This window comes from Falco punctatus (genome assembly GCF_963210335.1).
Source record: "Falco punctatus genome assembly, chromosome: 1".
Taxonomy (NCBI): domain Eukaryota; kingdom Metazoa; phylum Chordata; class Aves; order Falconiformes; family Falconidae; genus Falco; species Falco punctatus.
The window spans coordinates 949432-974465 of record NC_137580.1 but is presented as its reverse complement, the minus strand read 5'-3'; the positions used below and the strand labels follow the sequence as shown (position 1 = coordinate 974465).

Sequence of the window (25034 nt, the reverse complement as noted above, 5' to 3'; positions counted from 1 at the left end):
CAGTGCATTGAACCATCAAAAATTACAGCTAAGTGTCCTTATTAAGAGGCAGTTTGCACGTGCATTTTGGTATTACACTCTCCTCATAGTTTGCTACTACTTTTTAGTAGGTTACTATCTCCGTAGGAGAATGGGTGGTAAGGGGTGTGAGTGTTTTTTTCAATGTGCAATCCAGCAGGTTAGTTTAAACTCATCAGCAGTTTAAACTGCCCAATTTTGAACTGAAGAGGCTGAATACCAATACAGATTCCTTCCTGTTGATTTCCAGGAAGGGAGAAGGAGGGGCAGGAACCTTTAGCTGAGGAATGGAATGGGCAGCTGGAGGTGGTAACTTTTGAAACTCTTGGGGGGCAAATTTGCTAGAGTTTGTCTGTCAGCAGGCTGTGTGTGCCTGCTGTCTGACATGTTTCTGAGTTTAGTAATGTCTCCAAGTACACACATGACTTATTTTGGAATCTTCTATAATACTTTTAATAATTGGGCTGTGTTAGGTATCCAAAGAGGATTGCAACAAACAGTGTAGGACAAACTTACCGTGTTTCTTAGCAGCACTGAGATTGAATTTACTTGTAAGCTGGTCAGTTATACCTGCTTCCCTTCTGTGTACAACTTTACTGTAAGTGATTAAATGGACTGGTTAAGCAGATCAAGCATGCTAATATGATAATGTTGCTGATAGAAGGGATCATTTGATATTAGACTTGTAGGTGAAGTGGCATCTATCACCATTGTGAGAAGCAGCTATCCAGTGGGTGTCTAACAAAGTGATACAGTTTTAAAATTAGTTTATTCCTTCAAAGAACTGAGAAAGTTAGAAAACTGGAATTTGATCATTGCTTACATACCTGAGTTACTTTTTATCTTTTTAAAGTACATACGGCAGTATGTCTGTTATGTCTAAAGATACTGATTGATATTTAAATTCTTGACCAGGATGTGGAAATCCAGATATGCAAACCTATATCTGTTTTCTATGATAGGAGTAGGAAAGACAAAACACCTGAATAATACCAATGTAAAGTCAGTAAAAGTTAGCAGAATAAGCAAACTTCACATGATGTGACAAATGAAAAGTTGCATCATTCATGTACCAGAAGAACTTGACTTGTGTAGAACCGGAACTGTATCAGAGCACTGATTTTAATACAGTGGAGGAAAAAAACCCAAACATATTACTGTATCTATCCAAAGGCATGAATTTGGACTTTCTGGAGCAGTTTGAGAACTCTTTGGAAATGATGTGCTACACCAAAATACAGAGGGAAATTATATATATGTAATAGAACTTGTGTAAGATGAATTTTTTGTGTGTTAAAGCTTTTTAAATTAACTGGTGTGTTTCATAGTCTTCTGCAAGGGGAGGAATAGTATCTAAATACATGGGTGTTCAGTAGAATGAGTGTCAAAAGTGAGAGCACAGCTACTAAGAGGAGGAGAGTGACATGTTATATGATACTTGGATTTTCCCTCTTAAGACACTTAAGATGTCATTGCACTGCATTTTGAAAGAGATTTTTGGTGTTTAGTTGGGTGATCAGGAGACTAGCATGAATTATGAGAACTGCAGAAATCCAAATGAAACATAATTTTGGGTATCAGCTGTAACTTCATGCTGCATTGTTTGCGTAGATTCTGGATAGACATGGCATTAAGGTACTTCAGGAAGAAAAACTGTAAAAAGGAGATGTAGGCTTTTCATTTATTTTTTTTAAAATGTTGTGTTTACTTCAGGTGGCAACACAACTCTCAGGTTTTTGTGCTGTGAATATGGCTTTGTCATGCGGCCAAGGAAGTCTGTAGAATTTTTAAGGAAAACATCAGGGTGCAATGAAAAAGCTGTTCAGATCTGAACCAGGCTTGGTCTTTTCTGAATCAAAGTTTGTGTTCTCTCACTTTTGTCTCTTCAGTCCCCCAAAACTAGCACGATGTCTGTATTTTGGCCAGCTCTTTTCATATTTTGCAAAGAATGAGTAATGTCTGGGTTGTGCTAATGGCTTGAATTTGGAAAGAGAGCTGTTTGATGTCTTCCAGTCACTCCAATTTCTGAATTTCTTGCAGTTACCAAATAATTTTTTTGTTTGTTTTTCTATGCCTCACCATGGATGCATAATATTCTTAACTTATGAAAGATATTACTGGAAAGAATGTTTAATATTTTTTGAAGATTGTTCTGTAGGATGTCTGTCATTTTTTGAGGTACATCTGTCTTTTTTTGTCTTGCCTTCAATGTTAGCTTAAGGTAACATTTTGCATAACGACATATGTGAGCAAATGAATTTTAAAATGGTTGGTCTGTGTCTAGATTTATTCAGTTCAAATGCCTCAAATAAGAAACAATAGAAAGAATTGCTTAACGTACACCAAGGAGGAAATGACATAAGTAACATTCAGTAAGTTTAGATGAGTCAGATAAAATTTTAAGTATTGAGGATTAGCAGCCCATACACCTATTAAAATACAAGTCAGCAGATCACTAAGCAGGTCATTTTTCATGCTGAATTAGACATTGCCTTTTTAGTAGCTCAGGCTTCTCAGCATATTTTAGTTCTTCATCAGGCATTGTATGCTTACATCAGAAACTCAGTACTAGAACTAGTGGCTTCTTACTGATTTTATTTTAAACTCTTTCTGTTTCAAGGTCATTGTTTTCAAAGTTTCTCCTGGTGGCTTGTCTATAATGTATAAAATAATGTATTCCTCAAAGCACCTAAGAGCTCCCATTCCTCTGCCTGGCATCCTTTTTCATTGAATTATCTTCTATTGTATTTGTTATTAGGCAGAAGTTTCAAAAGCAGGATGACTATCTTACCTTCTTGTGTATTTTTAGCCAAATATATTATAGGTGGAGAAAGACATGCAGGTGAAGTGTCATACAAATAATTCCTTATACTGTATTGCATATCTGGTCTTAAAAAAAAAAATTCACTTTCAGACATTTAGATGCATCTGCAAAATACTGAAGTAAACTATTAAAACTAACTGTAATAGGATTTATGCCATGAATATAATTACTCCTTTACAGCATATATAAATTTAACTTAAGGGTATTACTTAAAAAGATTTAATTAGAAGTAAGTGTATTTTCTAGAACCAAAGACAGTATACGCTATAAAGAAATTGTGTTGCTAAGGGTTTAACAGTCTTTAGTATTAAAAAATGCCTCGAAAGACTAAATATTATATCAGTTGTGTTACTTTTCTTGTGTATCTTGCTTTACTGAAAATTAAACACACCGGCCTTCTAAAGCATCGAGGAAACATTGCTGGAACAAAATAAAGAGTTTATTAATGTGGTTATGTAATTTAGCATAGAAGATAAAGCATACTTTTTTTTCTAAAAGTTACTCTGGATGTGGGTAAGTCACGCTAGATTTCACAAACAGTTTGAATTAGCATAAACAGGTGCTGCTGCTGAATACTTTCTTCCTGTCGTTGGCCACTACGCTGTGAGGCATTGAAGGGCAGGCTACTTTGAGCACTGGAGTTTGAAATTAACTACTTTTATAGTCGTTACAAATGGGAATATTGTTGTCTTGAATATAGTGGTTATGTACTTTAGAAATTATAACTGACCAAGCTACATTAGAAGGGAATTTAAGACCATAAATTCCAGTATTTGAAGCTTTTAAAATGGTTTTAAAATTAAAATAGTTAATTGCCAGAAATGAGGAAAGCGTATCAGAGAAATGATTACATTGCTCTTGTTTTATTTGCCATGAATATGCTAGTATGTCAAGCTAGGGGGATTCTTGTCTGTCACAGCATTACTATGTTCTTAAAACAAAACAAAAATCCTAATATTGTTTATCTGCAGTGTAGCTTGGTGCCAGTTTCCTGTGTGCTATGATAAAACCTTAAATGTTACAAAAATTTGACGCGCTATCCCTTTTGTAGCCATTAAGTGAATGAACAAACACTATTTCGTTTTATTTAGGTTTGTTATCCAAATTTTGTGTTAAAAGAAAAATTAGTAGATACCTGATTAGTTTCAGTATTATTTTCACCAGAATATTGGAATCTTTTGTTAACGGTAATGAGGTCATCTTCAGGGTACTCCACTGAGTGGCCCTTTTAAACCCATTTTACAAGTGAGGAAATTAGGCAAGAGACATTTAATTTCCAAAAGTCAAAACTATCCAGGAAATGCAAATGTCCAGTGTAAACCACTGCTTTTCTCAAGTGCTTTGATATTTTTGTAACTTTTTATATTTGTTACGTATTGCTGGTGCATTTCTATTTGGAAGCTGTCAGTATTCTGCAGTGCTGCAAGACCGGACTCCAATTGCTTCACGTTGCCGTGCAATAGAAAATGTGGAACACTTACATGCCAGCTTTTTGCACTCTTTCACGGCATCACATGGAATGTCAGAGCCTTCATTTATTTACTCATGCTTCTACTTGGTGATTGCGTTTGCAACATCTGTAGCTTTCTGTTCCTGGTTCTCCCAGTCTGCATGGGCTTGCTCTCAGCTATTTTGTGTTTGTCTAATTCTCCCAAAATGCCATGTGAGCATTTACATCTGACCAGTTGCTCTGTTTTAATGACCGGGTGCCTGGTAGCATGGGCTTGCCAACAAGCTGTAATGGCAATTTCTGCAGAGCTTTAGTAGCCTTAGATTAGGATAAACTTGGTTGTCCTGTGCAGTTGGGAGAGTTCCCAGTTAGGCTGGCGTGTAATAAGTTGTAGAGCTTTAAAAAAGAAGAAATTTTATTAGGAGGGTAATTTTGCCAGCTGCTTGTGGGCATGTGTGAACTGAAATTCTCAACACTCATAATTTCTTTCATTTTTATGTAGTTTATAGCTGAGGAGGGAAATTTTGGAGAGGACAAAATACAAGCTTTGATACAAGAATAACCCTCCTGCTCAGTTTTCATGTCGTTCTACAGATCAGAGGATTTTTGAAAGATCACTTACAAAATATTACATGCATCCACAACCTTATTTTTTAAAAGGTTTTTATTATATTTGTTGACCCTTTACAGAAAAATTCAACCCAAAGAAGACAACGACTGAGAAATTTCTTTTTAGTGGTTTATCTACTGCAGTTATAAAAGCAGGAAAGAGTAAGGGGAAGATTAACTCTGAGCGTTGCTGTTAACTCCAGCTGTTATTTATAGTAATTGCTATTTGGATTTTCACCTCTGTAAAGACTGCTTTGTTAATTAACAAAACATGGGAGAAGTCCAGATGGGGAAGCACAGTTACTAGATGATGCAATGTGGAGTCACGTAGAACGCTATAAAGAAGAAAAATGTTTTCCATGAGATAATTATGATTCTTCGTTATTCTGTGTGGTAAATTTGCAAAACAGGTACTTTTTAAGATGGCAGGGGAATTTTTGGACTGATTGAATTGAGCTTAATAATATAGTAAAAATATGGAAGAAGTAGTAAATTCCAATACTGGATGTGTTGCTAAGGAAAATATCGGTTCTGTTAATGACTGAAACGGAAATTGGCAGTGGAGCTCAGAACATAATGCCTATTTATCCTTACGGAAAACATGACACCTCAATTCAGTGTCAGATAACAATGTGCCAAATATAAAAAGGGATTTCTCATTTGGCATTTTAAGTACACACTCCTGCTTCTAACTATGGTATGAGGAGAGCAGTTCCTATTCTGGCTGGATGAGAAAATGTCTATAAATGAAAATTAGGAGAAAATGCATATATTTTTTAACAGACTAATGTAGTCTACAGTGTAAACTGCTTTTTAATTGCCTTTTGTAGTTACTGTTTTGACTTTTATTTGGATTATTTTTTTTCAAGGAAAAAGACTGTGATTCTCTTATTATAAGCACAATTCAGTTCATGTCTGTTAAAAATCTTGATACTTATTTCCAAGCACATTTTCTTTTATCATTGTCTTTTCTTCATTTATATAGATTTACTTGAATGTAGCTTCAGGAAAACATTGTCGTTTCTTACTCTTAATAAATTTCTCCTGGAGCCAGATGATAAGAGGTTCTTTATTTTGCCACTTTCCTTTCAGAAATATGATTTTGTATCATATCCTTAACGCCTGCTATGCTGTTCATTGAAGTCAGAGGGATCTGTGGGCACAGTGACATTTGGATCATACCCTCTGTTCCTGATGGACAGTTGCCAACATTCTAAAATGTTTTCTTCTGACCATCAAACAAGAGAATTCAGGGTAGAATAGAAAAAGTGGTTTAGTTTAAAATTACTGTGGGTAGAGTATTTTAAACTATAGTTCAAGACACTATTTCTTGTACTTAAAAAGAAATATAAAAGTTTAGAACAAGAGTTTTTCCTATGCTGCCGTGATTCTTTATTTTAGGGTTATCACCTAGTTAGGAATCTAGTACTGTCCTGCAGCTCCTCAGTCTGTGTCATGTTGTGACACCATTATTTACTCAGCGATTACTCACACTAATAGAACAACTTGTGTGTAACTCCTGATGACTCTGAGTAATAACTTTATGGTATATAAGCAAATTAATTCTTAAAAAAACTGAGGAATTTATAGATTCCTCTCTCTAAAACTGGCCAAGAAATAAAGTCTGTCATGTCATAGGTTTAAAATAATACAATGCAGCGCAATGAAATGTGTATCATAAGCATTAGAAATTTTCCATGCTGTATATATTTACCATTGCATTTATTTAATTTTAATTACGTTTTAGATGCCCCATGATCTTATTTATAAAAATATCTAGGAGTTTGATTCCTAAAATTTGCTCTGAATACTGTTTTTTGTATAATGCTGTAAGCCTTGTATACTAGGTATTTTCATTCAGCCAGAACAAAATAATAAGAGGCTGTCAAAGCTAGTATATATTAAATCTATTTCTTTATTAATGTGCATTTCAAGTATTTACTGATGTGTTTTTAGTTTTGTAAAGAAAAAAATATTAGTCTAACATGAAATGAAGTAGCACAAAAGACCAATTGCACTTAAGAAGCAGGAGAACTTATTTTAGCAAAAACTGATTACCTGACTTACCTGGTTTAATAACATTAAGTTGTAGTTCTTAATAATACTTTTGACAGTGTGTTTTTACACATGTATTAATAGGGTAAATAAATTAATTAGAAATGCAGAATTTGAAACAAAACAGACCTTTTAAGTGGAACAAGTACGAGCTGGGGTCTTGAAACCTATTTCTGTTATATTCTGCCCCACTTGAATATCACCAGGCTAGCAGGAGCAGTAGTGAACTCAATACTATGTACAGTATAAATAATCGTCATATTTTGAGCAGCAGGCATCATGACCAGCTGATATTTTCTTTTCTCAGGACCAGTTGTTCCCAAGAGTGCATGGCTGGAGCCATATGATCTTATCAACACATTTGAGAGCCCTACCCAAACACTGAGAGCGCTTTTGCTGCAGCAATGACTGTCATAGAAGAAAGTCGCCCTTTTGCCCAGCAGCTATCCAATGTCTACTTTACTATACTTTCACTTTTTTGTTTTAAACTTTTTGTGAAGATCAGCCTTGCTATACTTAGTCATTTCTACATTGTGAAAGGAAACCGTAAGGAAGCAGCAAGGATAGCTGCTGAATTTTACGGAGTTCCTCAAGGACAAGGTATATTTGTACTTACTATATTATCACTACTGTTTGGGGGTTTTGTGTAACTTTTTTTTTTTTTTTCCCCAGGCAATTACTTACCTGCTAGCCTCATTTATATCCAGTTTGTCAGCTAGTATGTGTGAGTGGGTTTTTTCCCCCCCTGTAGTTCTTCTTGTGTTTTTTTTAAACAAAATTTATCTGAATGAGTGTTGTTAGGTTATTTAAGATTTAGTTTTGGTTTTGTTTTTTAAAGTTAATATTAAGGTTACTATTAAGTTCAGAATAAAACTGAAGTATTACAGCCAATGTAGTGTTAGGAGAGAGGCCCCTACTTAAGATGGCTATATTTAAGATTGACAAATACTTCCCAATCTAAGACTATTTTCCCAATTGCTTCTAAGGTTCCTCAGCTTACTGATGTGTGGTTGAAATTTTCCACGCTTGGCATGTGATTATTTTGCAACACTTTAGTGAAACTAGTCCAAATTTTTTCTGAGAATTATTTGTTGATTAAATTAAAATTTTCTTCTAATAATTTATTTGAGAAGATATAGTCCTACCGTACTGCTGGTGTCTTGGTACACATCAGGCAGGTAACTTACTGATTGTCAGGATGAGCTGTTGGACATCAGTGTGGAAACCCATCAAATTTTACTGCCTTGAAAGCTTTTGTGAAAATTCTTTTTTTTTCTTCACTCAAGCAGAACTTTCCCCCAAGCTCATCTGTGGTGAGCCAGTGCCATTTTCATGCAGTTCTTTTTCTGGTTCGCGGAACACAGAAAACTCGCTCTTCTCAATTGTAGTATCCTAGTGCATGCCCGAGCCATGTTTTTGCTCAACTTGAGATCCCTGCCGCCTCACTTGTCTTTATCGTTCCTTGTATTCTGGGATGGCATTTAGGCAATGGAACAGGAAGACTTGTCTTGCATCTTATCACCTTCACCCCTCATCTGTAGGTACTACTGTGAGCAAGAAGAAAAAACCTGAGTTAAATGCAAAGGGAGAAACTCTAGAAATGAGACAGAAATGGTTTCAGACCTAAAGATCTTTTCAGTCTTCAGTGCTGGGACAAAAGCTAGACATTTTCTGTATATGTATATGTGGTTAAACGTGCAAACCAGAAAGAGAGGCTCACATCCTAAAGCAGGAATTGGCTTGCTTGGCAGAAGATTTACTTGAGATGGGTTTATATCATATATTCTCTGCGCAATTTAGAAAGTTCTGAAATCCAGGGGTTTTACATCTGATTATGTTAATGACAGAATTTGAACTATTATGCATGTGTGTTTGTGTGTGAGTATATGTACAGATGTAGATGTATGCGGGAGTGTGTGTATGTATGGGCACACTACTGGTAGGAAGGGAAGGTCTATCCTACTGGCAGAAATACTCGCAGAGAATGTGGCAGACCTCACTTGAAATCAAGAATTTTTTGTTGGAAATTGCTGTGTAGCTCTAAGGCAGCTCATTCTGGGAAGATCCGAGTAAGGAAGGAAACAGACTGGGGGAGAAACTAGGGGGAAAGGAATAATATACATCAAGTTGGAAAGTAAAATAGTCTACAATGTTATCTGTTGCTGAATCCAGGAAACATGGTCATTCATCAAATCTCTGAGCTATTATATCTAAATAAATATATATTCAGCCTTCTAGTAGCTGGCCCATGCAAAAGATGAAACTCTTGCAGGCTACTGTTTTGCTCGGGTGGCAGAGGTTTATATTGATTTAAAGGCTCAAACATATGGTAGAGTTTCTGGGTTTGTTTGGTTTGTTAAAAGAAAATAATTAATGCAAATGTTTTGTGCTTAACTGTATTTTTTACAACTGCGCATCAGCGTGTCTTAATTTTTCACTGCCCAGCTCGCAGTGTTTTGGTCTGGATTTGTAACAGTCCCAAACACATGTTCAATTAATGTTACATAATCTGCAAATTCAGCCATTTGTCATGATTAACAGGACCAATCCTTATTCTTTGGGATGCAACTAAGTCTCCTCAAGATTACTGTTTTATCTCATCTTTTCTATTCCTTTGTTCTGTGTTTGTAAAGAGGGCACGTTACTGTCTCAACTCACAGATGTTGTGGGATTTGGTTTGTTTACGTTTGTGAAATACAGTACAGAGATACCTCAGTAGAGTTTATACGATACTGTGTAACAAAATATCCTGTTCGAATATCAAGATGTACAATAAGTAATGTGAAGCTACAGCTTGAAACATTAAATGATAAAAATACTGAGTTTCCTCCCAGTTAGTGATCCTGTTCTGTGTTTTCTCTTACGAACAGAGAAGCCTCAGCAGAAAAAAACCCCACAAACAGAAAATTAGCCTGTCATTGCCTAGTTAAAGTTTATAGTGTTTCAAGAAGTAATTCAAATTAGAGGAAATGTTAGTTTTCATTTTCTAATTCTAACCTAATTATGTATTCTTTAAATTCTGTTAGTGTTGGTATTTTCAGTTTGCTCGTAAAAGTGCAAAATTACTTTTTGCTATTATAATGGCTTGGCTAGGATAGAGCACTGTAATTTTGAAGAAGAAAAGAGCCTTTAGAAATAGTGTGCTACTAGGCATAGCTATTGTTTACTGAATTGAGCTCTTGAGCAAAAATAAGCCTTTCTTTCACAAAGCCTGTGTACTTGAGGACATTTTAGGTACTGAGCAGTGGTACTTGGTGGAACTCCTTTTATCAGACCGAAGGTACACAAGCCGCTACAGGATTTGAGGCCGAGGGATCACACATTTCATCGCTGGCTGACTTTGTTTTGTGGCTTGTTCTTTGTTGAATGCAAGGAGACTGCTTTACCTGTGTCATCTGCCTACTGTGATCTTGTTGCTACATGTTAGTAGTGAAACAGTTCATATTTTGTTCCTTAATATTTCAGGAATATTTTCTCTCCAGTTTATATAGTCACCAAACTACTGTGTTAAACTTATCCTTTGGACCTCATGTGCATGTGAGCTGCTGGATAGAGATAGCATCCCTATAATTAATTAGAAACTATTACACTGTGCATGTGGCGCTGAAATACAAGAACTAGATCAGTGTTCAGCATCAGCTAAGATCAGAGAAGTGCATTTAAAAGTTCTACTAATTATAAGGCACATTAATTTGTTTATGGAGATGAAGTCTGAGTAAAACTTCTGTGTGCAGCTGGAAGGCACCTTCAGAGGTAATTTGGATGCTCTAGGATCAAATATACATGGGTTGTCTGGCAAATGTTTGGATAACCTGTTTTTAAAATGCTTAGTAATAGTGATTTCTGCAGCGTCCTAATGCAGCCAATTACAGTTTTTACTATTCTCATCACTAGAATGCTTCCCACTCAACCCAAGACCTACCTAAATCTTTGTTTCTGCAAACTAAATACATAAAATATGACCAAGGTATTTATCAGTTTTTCTCCATGTATGACAAGTAATCAATTTAAAGACTATTACCATGCATCTTACTACCTCTACTCTTTTTGCCTTTTCTAGAAGAAAGGAAAAAGGATTTAACAATCTGTCCTCTTAACTCTTGTTTTTTTAGACTTGGAATTACTGTAGTTGTTCTCCTTTGGACTTGTGCCAGTTCATATACAGTTCGTAGACATCTATATTGATATCTGATTCTCCATGTTAGAATGCTCCAGCTGAGACTTTATTAGTACACCCAGCTGAACTATAAGTTGTATAAAAGTGGAACAGTTATCTCATATGCCATATATATGATAACCTATGTAATACCTCCTGGAATGATGCTTTTTTTTTGTTGCCCTCCCCGCCGCCCCAACAGTAAAGTATTAAGGATACAGTCTGTAGCCTATAAACGCCATGTTGAAACAGAGTTGCTGTACTATGTGTTTGCTTTTTTTTCCCTCTAGGTGTAATACTTAATACTGGCCTTCAGCTAACTTCATGCTTTTGATATCAGATAATTTCTCCATTTTACTTGTCTGTTTTGGATTGTTTCCCTCTGAGCAGCTGCAGCACCTGCAGTTCACTGTCATCTACTGATTTTATAAAAGTATGATATTCTGTCATCCACAATATTAAAAACCTAAATAGTGCTAAATGCAGGACAGAACTCTGCAGTCTTTTACATTTGTTTAAAATGAATTAAACACCCTTGTCTTAATAAATTATCAGAATTTAATTATTTTCTCCGTGAAATCAGTGGTATTACTGCCATAAAGAATTAAATGAAAAAGGGATCCATTCTAAGGTCCCATTTACTGGATTATTTTTAACTTTGGCACTCATTTTGTAAACACTTACTCATACACACATACTTGCCCCATTGAATTGAAAGAGACCGGTTAGCTGTTCAGAGCGAAGTGCTTTGCGATCAGGGACTATAGCTGTGTTGTAAATACGTTCAGGCGCTTACCTTGTTTTGTTGTCTTGAACACATGTTTATTCATTGCACTAGAAAACTCACAAAAGTTAACATTGTAATAATTTCTTTCTTTATGCAAAAAGTCATAGTATGTATATGTTTATTCCATTTTAAAATTCTGTGCCCTACAAAATGACCTACAAAAAAGAACTTACAAATTAAATTTGGGTATAATTAGCTCTTTAGCAGGCTATCTGCAGTGACCATGATCTGCACAGTAAGATCTCTTCTCTCACTGTGTTTTCAGACCTGTGAAGAGTTAATAACTCAGCCTTTTGTACAGCTGTTGCTGGATACAAATAGAGGATCAAAAGCGACCTTGAGACTTTTCCTACTATACCAACTAGCTGGTCGTATCATGAAAGTGCTCTCTATATACAAGCACTCAGTTGGACCTTCAGCTGAGTTTTATAGTTCAGTTGCTTTAGGAAGAGGTAGTAGCGCTGTGGTATGAAGTGATTTCAAAGTGTAAGTGTATATCAAATCTGAAGAGTTAATTCATTGTCAGGTGGTTTTGGTCTGTAAGATATAACTATTAACAAATACTGGTATGAGCTTGGTTTGTGTGGATGAGGCCATACTTTGATGATACAGAAGACTTTATGGAAGGAGGTGTAGTTCCCATTCATAAACATTTTATAAAGAAAAAAGAGTCTACTTTATCTAAATTAAACCTGATACTCAGTAACCATCAAAGTGCTTTTAGCCGTAAGCAGAAGGTGATATTGAGGAACTTTCTTATGAAAGAATAATTTTGCAGAAGTTAATAAAGCATAAACAACAACAACTGGTCATGGACTTATACAGATACCTGGATCTGATGCACAAGCGAAGTAGTTCTGACAACATAAAATGCTTTTTCTTTAATACCCTATTTTTTAATCATGTTAACTCTGCAAAAAAATTCATAGATTATCACTTTATGCGTAACTACATGATATTTGAAAGTTATTTGAGAGCAGAATTTGCATTTGTAGTATTTGAGCATAGCTTCTCAAAATATATTATACTATTTTTGCAAAGCTAGAGAGGTGAATATGCCCTGATTTCTTCTAAGTTGTTTTTTTTTTAAAAAAAAAAAAGTCTATTCTTGAATGAACATAGCAACTTCTAAGCTACATGTCTTTGCTGTATCTGCCTTGGCCAGGCATGGTGGGAATGCTCAGTACACTAGTTATTCCCAATTACCCTAAATTAAGCCACCCATGGGATTGCGATAGTTCAAGACGAGTCCCCATCTCCTTTCAGGATTATGAGGCTTGTAAATAGCATGAAGCCTTCTGTTTCCTTCTTTTTCTTGTACTGTGCTTCAGTGGACCCAAGAAACTGGCCAATTAAATACAGCTCATAAATAGGAAATAATGCTGTGCTTCACTGTTACATATCTGCTGTTTGGAAAGCTTGATTACATTTTGAACTGTAGTGAATGATTAGAGCAAAGTTTTCCTATTATTTTATTCTAACAAGTTGCAATTGATAATGTCACTCAGCAACAGTTGTTAGGTAGGGAAGATAGGCACGAGGCATTTTCTCAACTTGCATTCCATAGAGATCACAGTTCTATTAATAAAAGCCATATAAGACCTCTAGTAGCTTCCTGGATACAATAGAGATTCATTTAGTAATGACAGGAATATTATATGGCATACCTATTCACCATACCACTTGGTGTAAGGCACCACATTTAGCATTTGCTTTTCATATGCAGCGGGTAAGCTAATGGTGTAAAAATGCTTAAGATAGTATGAAGGTTCTTTTTTGAAAGTTCAGAAGGGAGTTGGTTTTTGTTTGGTTTTTCGTGTTTGTTTTTTTTTTTTTTTAATGGAGCTCATCACCTCTTATATGCTAAGTAACTTTGTCTAGTATGACGAATAACTGCTAAGTGAGTCATACTTCAGAATAAATCTGAAGAAGACACCTGCTTGAATGAAGCAAACGACACCACATATCAGCAAGATACCAGAGCCATTCTCCTCTGAAGAACATAATCTACCTTGAAGGGATTTTGGTGAGAGCTATATGAGGCAAGTAGACTGGCATGGCCAGAGCTCTGACTTATTTGCAGCAACAAAACCCAAGCATATCTGCTGGCAAGCATTGACTCTTCCCTCACCTTAAAGAAAATCTTTGAGGCTACAGAAGCTTCTAGTGAATATACATGCTGGAGCCTTGTTTGCATGCTTGCTTCCCTGAAAGCGACTTGAGATATCCTGTCATGTGGATTCCTTTGTGGGTTATTTTTTCACACCTAGCTGTATTTGTGTGTCAGGGCTTCCCTTAGAATAGCATTGCCACAAGCTGTACTTTAGAGTCAGTGTTGCCTGTGTGTGCCTCCCTGTAATGTGTCTTTTCTGAAGATGGGTCTTAACTTGTCACCACCCTAGGTCCTGTTGGCTTGCTTTGATGTGCACACCCTTAAGTTAGCTCACAAGGAAATCCCCTTCATCAATTGATCTCTTTATTTTTTTTCTGGATTAGATGAATAATAAGCTTTTGAGCTACAAACAAGGACAAAATGAAACCTTATGAACTCTGACGTAGCTTAAAACATGGGGTTTTAAAGGCACGTCGCAGTAAGACTGAAAGATAATCCTGGAGCAGTCCTCCTGCAAAGCCTTAAAGACAACTGTTGTTAAAGAAAAGCTGTTAGGGAACTCCAGTACTGGAGTGGGGCAAGCTCAAACACACCATCGGCGCTGGTCTTTTTTGCAGTGATGGGGTGTGAGAACACAGGGGAAGACCAAAATAGCATAGCTCCGCGAAGGTGATGTTCCTCCCCTCAGCTATAGACTTGTTATGGCCAGGGTCCTGCTGTTCACACCCCTTTCTTGTAGGGGATGTTCTCAAACATTTGCAATGCAGGCAAGCAGCGAGTGAACTTCTGCCAGGGTTAGATGATGACGGCTTCAGGGGAATGCATTGCATGCCTAAGTGCTGAGCTCTACTCATGACCGCAGCGATGCTGGCTGGTTGGTCATAAATCCATTGTGGCATGCTGCATCTGTTGCACTAGTGGATGTTATTCCCTGCTATGTCTAGAGTCTTTCTGGCAATAGGTATGATCTCTCTCTTCATGGCTGTTCTCTCATAGTAATGGGCTGAAGATTTACTCTGTGGTGCTCTATACCTCCCCCATGGCAACCACTGGTCTCATGCCTTGTCTGTCTCCTCTGTCAGTATCTGAAGACCAGGCCTGCTTGGTAACTGATTTGGCCAGATTCATCGGCGTGACTGCTGTGATCTGTTTTACTTTGGCCCACGCTAGCAAATATTCTGTGTTACCACTGCCTGTCTGTGTGAAGAGGTCTGTTGGGTACATACTGCAAATCCACAAGCCAAGGAATGTAGTAAATGTATTGTTCCATATTTGACTTCTGTGGGGGCTGAGACAGAGGTTTTATTGTACCAGAAGTTTAAATCTTCTCTCAACCTTCCATTCTGATTCCCAGCATCCAAGGATACAAGGCCCAACTACTGTAAAAATCTCAGGAGGAGAGGTAGGAAAATCACTAGCCATCCATGCTGTTGCTACCTTAATAATAATCATTTGGATTTCCAGCTAAGACACAGTGATGATACTGTATAAAGAGTAGGAGGGTGTATTGGGTTTTTTTAGTGCTTACAGTGGCGAAGAGAAATGTCATTTTATGCTTAAATAACTAATGCCTGTTAAGTATTATCTGTGTATCTCTGGCATTTGTCAGAACTGGGAGGACAGAGAACTGGTTGGTGACACCTGGGTAATGCCTAAGCTTCTCATTGACTGCTAGTGACATAACATCATTAATTATGTTTAAAAATCTGTTTTTAAAAAAAGTTGTTCCAGTCCTTTCCCTGTCCTGCTGTTAGAGCTTTATCATTGTGCTTTTATGCTGCATTTAAGTTCCTTGGCACTGAGCCAGCACCGCAGGATGTAACAGTGGCCCCTGTGGCCTTTTAGGATGCTACGTTTTTGTCAGTAACCACCTTTCTGTAATTATTTCTGAAATTTGCTTCGTCTTGGCTTCTGCTGCAGGGAGAAATGTTCAGGGTCGCTGCTGGTTTGTTTCTGCCAATGTCAAATGATTGACAGCTCTTGGGGTACTGGCACTGAGATTCAGGGAGCCTGTCTGTCACGTCGTGGCTGTAGTCTGTGGATCGCGTCAGCAGGAAGGGGCAGTTTCTAGTCCTGTTCCAGAATGTCGTGTGGCACATTCTGTGCAGTCACTGTGACCCCTTAATAATCCGGGTCGTAAAAGTGGAGTGAATCTGAAAGTACAGAACAGCTTGAGAGGTGCGGTGCCGCCTCAGCTGGCTAGCCTGAGGAGGGTGGCGCACAAGACGCTGATCCGTGACATTTGAAAATAGTGCAATTTTGTCAGATTTTTGATAACATAAATTGTTGTTGCTGGAGTTTGGACTGCATTGCATTGGGCTGAACCATGTGTTGAAAGGTGTGGGGTTTTTCTTGTCCTTGTTTTCATTATCACATTTTTGTGTGTGTGTGTTATCACAATTGCATCTTTATTGCCTTAAGAACATTCTTCAAAATAGAATGAGTTCCCCACTGAAAGGGAGGATCAACAATAGTTGTCTATTTTCATTCCCACCTGTAAGAACTGCTGCCCCTGTAAACTCAGAGCTATTTGCTGATACAGAAATGCTGAAACTGTCCTGACATTTCTTTTTATAAAAATCTGGATAAATAAAGATCGTGAAGAAAATCACTTGACAGTTTCCTTTAATGATTTTTCCCCTGCGTTACAGAAGTCGAATAGAGCTAATTATTAGTGAAATGCAACGTAGTGTTTTATTTGAAGCTTGTCTGCTAAATTAAGTCAGAATTCCAAACTCATCAATGAAATCCTCCAGTTCCCTTACTCTCAGACTGTAGCGTCTGCCCCTTCCCTCTGGCTGCTTTTTTGCAGGTAGCTGCATTGCTTCCACGAGTAACTACAATCCAAATACTCTCCCTAATTGCTTGTGTGCCAGGGCAGGGAAAATAACGGCCTACTGTATTTTCTATGCGCTTGGATATCTACTTAGTTTTCTGTGATAGGTTTTCTGGCAGATTTTGGAAGTACTTGAGTGTCCTTTGTAGAGAAAAGTCTGAAGAACAGCATCTGAGTACCAAGCCTAAGCAGTTTCAAATGTTAATGGTTTTATTACCTAATGAAGTTGAGAGAGACTGATTTTTGGTTTGTAGCTAACGTAACCCAGTGCATGGATGGCTGACTTGAGGAAGATCCAAATCAGAGGTGACGCTGAAATACCGAGTTCTTCAGTCTTACTCCATAGCTTTACCTGTGTGTTCATCCCCTCTTGATATCAACATCTCAAGTATATTTTTAGTACGTTTCCAGCTGATACCTGATGTTGGCCTAGCTTTCACTTTTTTATAAAAACAACTTTTGCTTATGTACTGGTTTAGTAGGATTTTTAAATGGCTTTTGCCTGGAGCATCAACATAAGTACCTAGCAGAATTTAGTCAAAAGGTGCTTCTAGAGTCCTGAATGGTATAAACTTTGCCTTTAAAGCGTGAAAAAGGTAGTGCATATCTTTATACATTGCATTCTGATGTCCTCCAAAGTATTCAAAGTAACTTAATGAGTGGCAAGTGTCTATGGAATAGAGATACTTCTAGTACCCTTGCCTTGAGGGTGGCGGATTTTGAGGGTGGTCTAACCCTATTGGTAGCTCATTGCTTCCTCTGCAGTTCTCTAGATGAAAGTGAGCAGGTGCTGCTGACTCCCCGGGGTCTGCCTCTGAAGCTGTGGCAGCTCTCTGTGGGGCTGCTGCCTTCCTTGCTCCTGCAAGTCACACCCCTCGGAAAAACAAGAGAGGATGGGGGCTGGAATATCTGTGGAAAGCAAGTTGTATGAACTACTTCCAGGTTTGTACCACTCCTCTAGAAGGACCCAGCTTCATTCTCAGCTGACCACCTCACCCACAAAACTCCTACAAAAACATGTAGGTCTTGTCTTCCCAGCCCACTGTCAATCCCTGCCCTGCAGTGCCAGATGCTTTCCTTGATCTTGATCCTCACCACCACCTCCTGGGATTCCATTCCAAATGGAAGGGAAGTGTAAGACTGAGATGAGCCTCAGAGCCGTGGCAAGTGCAGAAATTGCCCTTGGTTATTTCTCACCTGGAGAACAGTACTGATATCTTGCTGATACAGACGCATGTATACACGTCCTTAGTAAGCTTTCCTGTTAATAAATACCTTCCAGTATTTATTCACTTGAAGAAAACACTGCAATTTAAAAAGTAATTCTACTATTAAAGTGATATATTTAGAATGTGCCCTTTTATAACGAGCCCTTTTGCGAAAGCTCTGTGCAAGACCCACTTGCAGAGTCTGATTGCTGAAGTGCTTATTTCAGTCTGTGAGATATTCTGGTTCATTCACCTGAAGAAAACCTGAAGAAAACAAGGGAAAGCAGCGAAACGTCTGGGAAATTGCAGTTTTGTTCTCTCTGGGGAGAGCAGCGTTAGCCCACCTGCTCCTGTTCTGTCAAGAGTAGTGCCGTTCCAGCAGGGCAGTTCTCCTGTGCTGTAATTTCAAGGTGAAATTTGCAGCAGCTCCTCCTTCTTCCCCTCGCCCTACCTAACGCTAAGCTTGCCTCTGGTTTTTTCTTAAAGGAAAACAAGAGGGATATAGAAAATTTCATTAAATACTTGTGTCTTATTTCAACATTTTAGGGATTAATTTTTCTCAGGTATCTGAAAGGAGGAGTATTAATGAAACCCAGAATTTAATTTCTGGGTTTAGTAATAGTAATATTAATTTCCTTTTAAAAACTCTACAAACGTTTTGCTTTTGTGTCAGTAGAAGAGGATAGCGAGGGAGTACTAGAAGGAGGTGACGGGAAGGTAAAGGTGGCATCTGAACATATTATTAGTACAGAGAAATCACTGTCCTCTTTATCCATACTGGAATTTTATCATGGACTGCTTCTCCCTGCAGATTTCTGTTGTATAGTGTCAGCATGATACATAGTAACAAACAAAAAAAAATATTCTACCACTAGGTGGTCACCCTTGGTTTTGTTACTATTTTAAAAGAAAACTTGTGCTTTTCCTGACAAGACCACAGCCTTACTTTCATAATGGGATCAGATTCTCAAAATAACCAGTGAATTTTTATTTTGTTTGGTAGTCAAACCATGCTTTTAATTTTTTTCAGGATGTAGTTTCTAGTTGACATCTGTAGGGAACCTTGTCCCCTAATAAAAAAAAAAATACATCTGAAAAAAACACCGAGCCACAAAAATGCAGAAGTGCTTCATAGTCTTATGGATTCTTCTGAAGTCCAAAATCTCTCTTAACTGCAAGTTATATATGAGTAAAGCCTGAGGAAGTCATAATTATTGTTTCTATTATAAAAATAATTGCCTTTCTGACAAAACAGGTCTAGTTTTTCTGTTTTAGGTTGCTTGTTATTCAAACAACAAAGCATTGAATAGTTACGCTTTAAGAATCTGTTTCCTTTTTGGTTAAATGATTACAAATATTAACACCTTCTTTCCATTTAAATCATGTAAATAGTTAAGACTCATGCTGTAGCTAAGCTGATTCTTTCTCTGCTTTAAAAATAGAAAATGCTAGAGCAGTCCTTCCCTTCCCCCACTATGTACTCACTAGTCCAAGCTAGTAAATGTTACTGAATGGATTTCAGTGTTGTAGCCATTCTACAGTAAGTACAGCAAGATCCTTTGTGAAAAAGCGAAAGGAGGAAAAAAAGGTAGTAGAAATCCATTTGTGGACGTTCGTCAGACCAGAGTACCTGCACCAATGACAGACAGGCTGTCCTCGAGAAACAAATAATGACAACAAACACTGCTGTTCAGAGAAGCCAGAATCTCCCCAAAAGACGCCTAGAAAGTGTAGGGGAGTGTCCTGCGAAACGAAAAGCTAGCTGGGGTATTCTGACCAGCCAAGGTTGGTATAGCAGCCATTTCAGAAACTGTGTACTGAAATATGCTAAGCTGACCCCATTTGTGATGTTCTAGCTCTAAACTGCTTTTTGGGTGGTTTTCTTTTAGCTGTAATATAAATGCATGCTTATTTTAGTGGCACTTTCTTGTCTTGCATGGGTTAATACAAGGGCGTTAAAGCTATTTTTGTTCTTTCTGCGCTCTTATCAGCTGATCTAAAATACCTTTTCTTGTTTATCTGCCCTATTTGTTTTATGCAAGTGTTTAAGGCTTGACTTACCCTGACTTTTGCTGTCCTGTCACATGGTAACTGGATACTGAAGGCTAATTGTTTACGACAGGGAACTGGGAAATGAAAGGAGGGGGAGGAGTAAGCTTTACGTATAACTTTAATATAAAAAGAAATTTATAGGTAGCTGAAATAGGAGGCAATGGAGGAACTACAGGTGATAGTTATTGTCCTGTACTGAAATACTAAATACAAAATTAGAATTTTAAGGGTTTGCATAGAGAAGTACTTAGGAGGTATTTAATTTGCTAGACACTGACGTTTTCAGCAATGAGGAACAAACTCTGTCATTAAGTGTTTAACAATGCTATTGTTTGTGCCGCATTTCCCTATTTTTTTTCATAATTCAAGTGTATAAAAGGGTGCTTTGAGTAACTGCAAGAGTCTAATAGCAATTTTTTCTGAGTGATCATAATTCCAATTAATATTGACCATATCATAAGGCTTAGAGTGAAACAAAAAAGAAAACAAGGAAATCAAACTTAAAATCAGTGATAATATGATACCAAATTAAAAACAAGGAAAGGAGGAGACAGGAAAGAGAGATCTGATATATTGTGCATAAAAATAATTCTAAATTTACTATGTAAAACGTAGCTATATGTTATAGGAATCAGAATTATTCTTAAAATACCTTGCCTAATTTCCAGCACTGCCAGTTTTAGAATTAAGCAATACTCAAGAGTTTAAGCAACAATTACCATAGCTTCTGAAGTAACTGGGTGCAATGGTACTGTAAGGTTATATTTATTCAGCAGTTTTAATATGCAGTGTATGTTTTACCTTCACATTGTTCACCGTTTGGGCTAAGGTTTCCTGACCTATAGTAACATTTCAGCTCGTGAGGTCAGTAGTTCCCAAAAAACCAAGACATGCTCCCTGAGACTGAAAAGATATTTTACAGAAGTGTATCAATGTTAGCAGTAACCACTCCTTGATACGGTTCACAGTTAAGTTCTTTTGCTGTTCTTAAAAAGAAATAGCCATAGGCAGCCAAGTTTGGAAATTTTCAAAATCACAGCAAAATATGGAAAGTAAAATTTTCTGAAGAATCCATCTTCAACATGGTCCGGCTACTTACAGCCTCTTGGTGGTAGCCAGACGGGGTGTCTGTATTTATTGATGGACATCTTGAAGTACTGAGAGGCTCCTGTTGCAGCTGAAGCTTCTGGTTGTTGCAGTTCACCTGAATAACAGGTGTATTTAATACCATCCATGGAGGTGTCCAAACCTGACTTTGTTCCTCAGGCACCCTTGCAGAGTGCAGGAACTCACTCACACTGCAATGCCGTGTATCATTACAGATGCAGAGTGTAAAATGGACTAAAAGTGATGCAGGGGTGGAATATGTCATGATAAGATTTGGCACAAGGGTGAAAAGGTAGAGTCAGGCTATAGGAAAAGGTCTTCAGCCTGCTGGCTTGAGGGTCCACGACCAGGGTATTTTACCAAAATCTCCTGGATGTGGCAAAAATCAGCACACAAGGCCCAGCTGCGCAGCCCAGCTGGGTGCTGCTTTTGAGGCCACACACTGCATTCGCTGCCTGGCAGGCTGGGAAAATACGGAGAATTCTGAGCACATCTTGGGGAAAATTGCTTTCAGTCTGGATTAAGGCCAAGAGCGCACTTGAGGAGCAAAATTATTCCAGGCAAAATTCCTTCAGAGTCCGAACTCAGCTCAGAATGTCCATATGCCTTTTCTGTCACCTTCTGGTAAGGTGAGGTCTGTTGAAAAGGCCACTGAAAAACCCTTACTTTGTTTTAGTGACTTGTCTGAGGAAATGACAACAGCCAAAGAGTGCTACCAGCTGCTCTGCGTACTCAAATCAAATCTGACGGGGGTCTAACAGATTAATGAATTTACAGTTGACATGATTTTACACCTTGGCGCTCTGGCCATGGCACACAGATCTTGCAAGCTCCTTGGAGCTAGAAAAGCATCCAGCCGGTTGCTTATCCTTTGAGAAGATGGAAAAAACAAACTGTACGTGAGCAACAGGCAGGGGAGTTGTGACTCTGCTTTCATGTGATGGGAGAAGGGGCCTGACACGCTCCTTCCAGCATGTGCAAGGCTCGGCACAGAGCCAGCAGCAGCAACTGCTGCGCCCGCTGCCATCGTCATTAGCAATGCCTTCACGCAGCGTGACGTGGCTTCTCTTGGGAACCAAGCGAGCTACGTTTGGATGTTGCTGTTGTGGGGTTTTTTAGGGTTTTTAATACATTTTAGTGGCTCATGTTTCTGTGTAAAAAATTTGCAACAATAAATTGCAACGCCAAAGTACTCAAAATTTAGGACTTCTTGCAATATTGTTGCCTGTGCCGCGCTGACTTGGCCCTCCAGTGTATTACAACCCCGTATTTGACAGCACAGTCACACGCAGTGCTTTTCCACAAAGCCCCTGCTTCCTTTGATGTGCAAGATGGATGATGTTCTGCGAATGTGTTAGGCTTATACTTAGAAAAAAATCCACCCTCTGTTTTTCTGTATGTTGCAATGGTTAGAAGACATGCAGTGTATTGTAGGAAAAAAAAGAGTTAACGTTAACTGTCCCTAAAAGCAAATTCTATTCTTGTTTTTTGCTGTGGCACCTGTGTGTTTTAAGACCAGTCACCTAACCTAAAAGCTTCTTGACTGATCATAGTTATTATTATCTAAGGCTGAAATTTCAGAAGCTCAAAGCTCTCATAACCATAATTAAACTATGCTTTCAGTGTACACCCTAATGCTCACGTACTCTGGATAAAATAAGCTATTAGATTGGGTTTACAATTTAGGCATTAAAAATTTCTGTCTTGTGGTTCCTTAGTTATAAAGTAGTATGAATGGATGATGTTATGAAGATAGATTCAGCAAGGGTTTTGAAGTATTCTTTTTTTGGGGGGGAAACACCATGAAAAAGGCAATATAACATTAATAATTACGGTCAGTTTATAGTTTGGTTAGCATGTCTTAAAAAATGAGAGATCTTGCTAGATACAGAGACAGACAACAATTTGAATGCTAACACATTCACTGAATTACAACAGTGCAACGGCAAAACTAAGTGTGGTGATGTAATGTTGGTGCATCGTAAACAGAGCTGTGTGGGAAGGTGGGTTTGTTTTGATGGTTTTCAAGAATAGGAAATTGTGGGCATTTGCATGAAATGAAATGAAATCCCCAAATTTTGGAAGTCTACCAATAGAAAGAATATTGGTTTGAAGGAATCAAGGTTTTGTTATTTTTCATGCATTTGTTTATATATTTATGTGTACATATTGTTACAAAATTTTCAGTCAAATGAAACGAAAGATTATTTGAAATATGAAAATGCAATATTTAAATGCCACTTGAACTACGTCTTCCCTCTCAGGCATATTTTAATAATCTCTAGCCTAAATTCTGATTATTTTGGAGCTCCTCGGTAGAATTTCATTTGTTAAAAGGAAGTGGCTTCTATTTTTCTGGTCATATCTAATCAGAGTAGTGAAGTACCCCAGATGCATTTCTTAACTTTTAAATCCTTGACTTGAGATTTTTTTCAATAATTTTTATCATCAAGTATCAATTAAGTAGTTGACACACTCCTTTATCCTGCAAGGGCTTGAGACAGATGGGTAATTTTATAGTGCCACCGTAAAAATCCATTAGAACTTAATTACATATACAAAATATCAGCCACTTTTAACAACTGAAGTCAAGCGAGTCCATTGATCTTGGAACTATAATGTTACAGAGTTTTTCTGTTATAATTATTGATTGATTCTTCAGTTGTCACAAACTGAAATGCTCAATACATCTTCAGGAATAAAAGGTAACAGTGATGAGCTTCATACATAGCATTTGTTGGTTTGGCAGAAATAAATATTAGCTACAACACTTTCCAAATGACCTGTGTTTCTCCTCTCCCACTAATGAACTGTGGCGGCTTCTACTTCCAGTTCTTCTTTGATGCTGCTGCTTCCTCTGAGCACTGGGACACCACCTGTTTACTCTTCGAGCAGTATTTTTCTAAAGTGCTAAGCCTTGGCATAAATCTTCTCCTGGTGAAGTCAGTGAGAAGACTTCCATTCATTTCCACTCCTCCTTGTTTTTAAAATCCATTTTTTTTTTTAATTATTTTGGGGGGGGGGGGGGGGGTTCTTTGTTTTTGTTTTTGTTTGTGGTGTTTTGGGGTTTTTTTTTTTGAAGACAACACAACTTTTTAGAAATAGAAAGAAAGGGATGGGATGTCTGGAGTTAATGACTTATGAAAATATTTTTACTTACTATTTCACTACTATGATCATCACTGCAGGAATGACTTACAGGTAATTGCAGGTAGATGTAAAAGACTGTAGTCTGTAGGAAAACCTGAAGAAAAGAACATTAATGACTTAGGGATCAAAGTCAGAATTGCAAATCCCCAGTTTGGGGAATTTTCACTGCTGAGAATAGTTGTCAAAACCCCTGTTTTACAGCCAAAGAATTGTTTAGAAGGCAATTGAGGCAGTCAAATAGCATTTGAAACATTTCAGGGTATCTGTGCTTATTTTTTTTTTCTAAGTATATTATAAATAAGTAGTAAAACAACACAGGAGCATTTGGCAGTGCTTCCCTTACAAATCTGTATACTAATACCGGTTTTTGAAGGTACAAAACTATGTGTCTTGTTGCATGAGGTTAAGTAAGGGAGAGTTTGTCCTGCAGTTCTTATTCAGCTTGTGGTTCTCCTGATTTCACTGAGGTCCTCTTGAGTTGAAATTCCAGTTAATCTGTCTTGGAAAGCAAATGCACAGATACTGGCACTTTGAAAACTTGTTCTGTTAAAAAAAAAAATATGTGAAAAATGAACAAGAAGGGCCACAGTCCTTTATCATAAGAACCTGGCAGCTTGTATATGTTCGTATCTTCAAAGCTGTGTTTGCTGAAGGGTGAAAGTTCATATT

General features: G+C 37.6%; 1 protein-coding gene across 1 annotated transcript in view; it reads left to right on the top strand.

Moving 5' to 3' along the window:
• ASB5 (ankyrin repeat and SOCS box containing 5) overlaps positions 1-25034 on the top strand; it is a 53100-nt gene that overhangs the window by 5299 nt on the left and 22767 nt on the right. Inside the window, exon 3 of the mRNA XM_080405343.1 lies at positions 7264-7556. Coding sequence (XP_080261469.1) covers positions 7361-7556 — 196 coding nt within the window. The 5' untranslated portion in view covers positions 7264-7360. The remainder of the gene's footprint in view (positions 1-7263; positions 7557-25034) is intronic.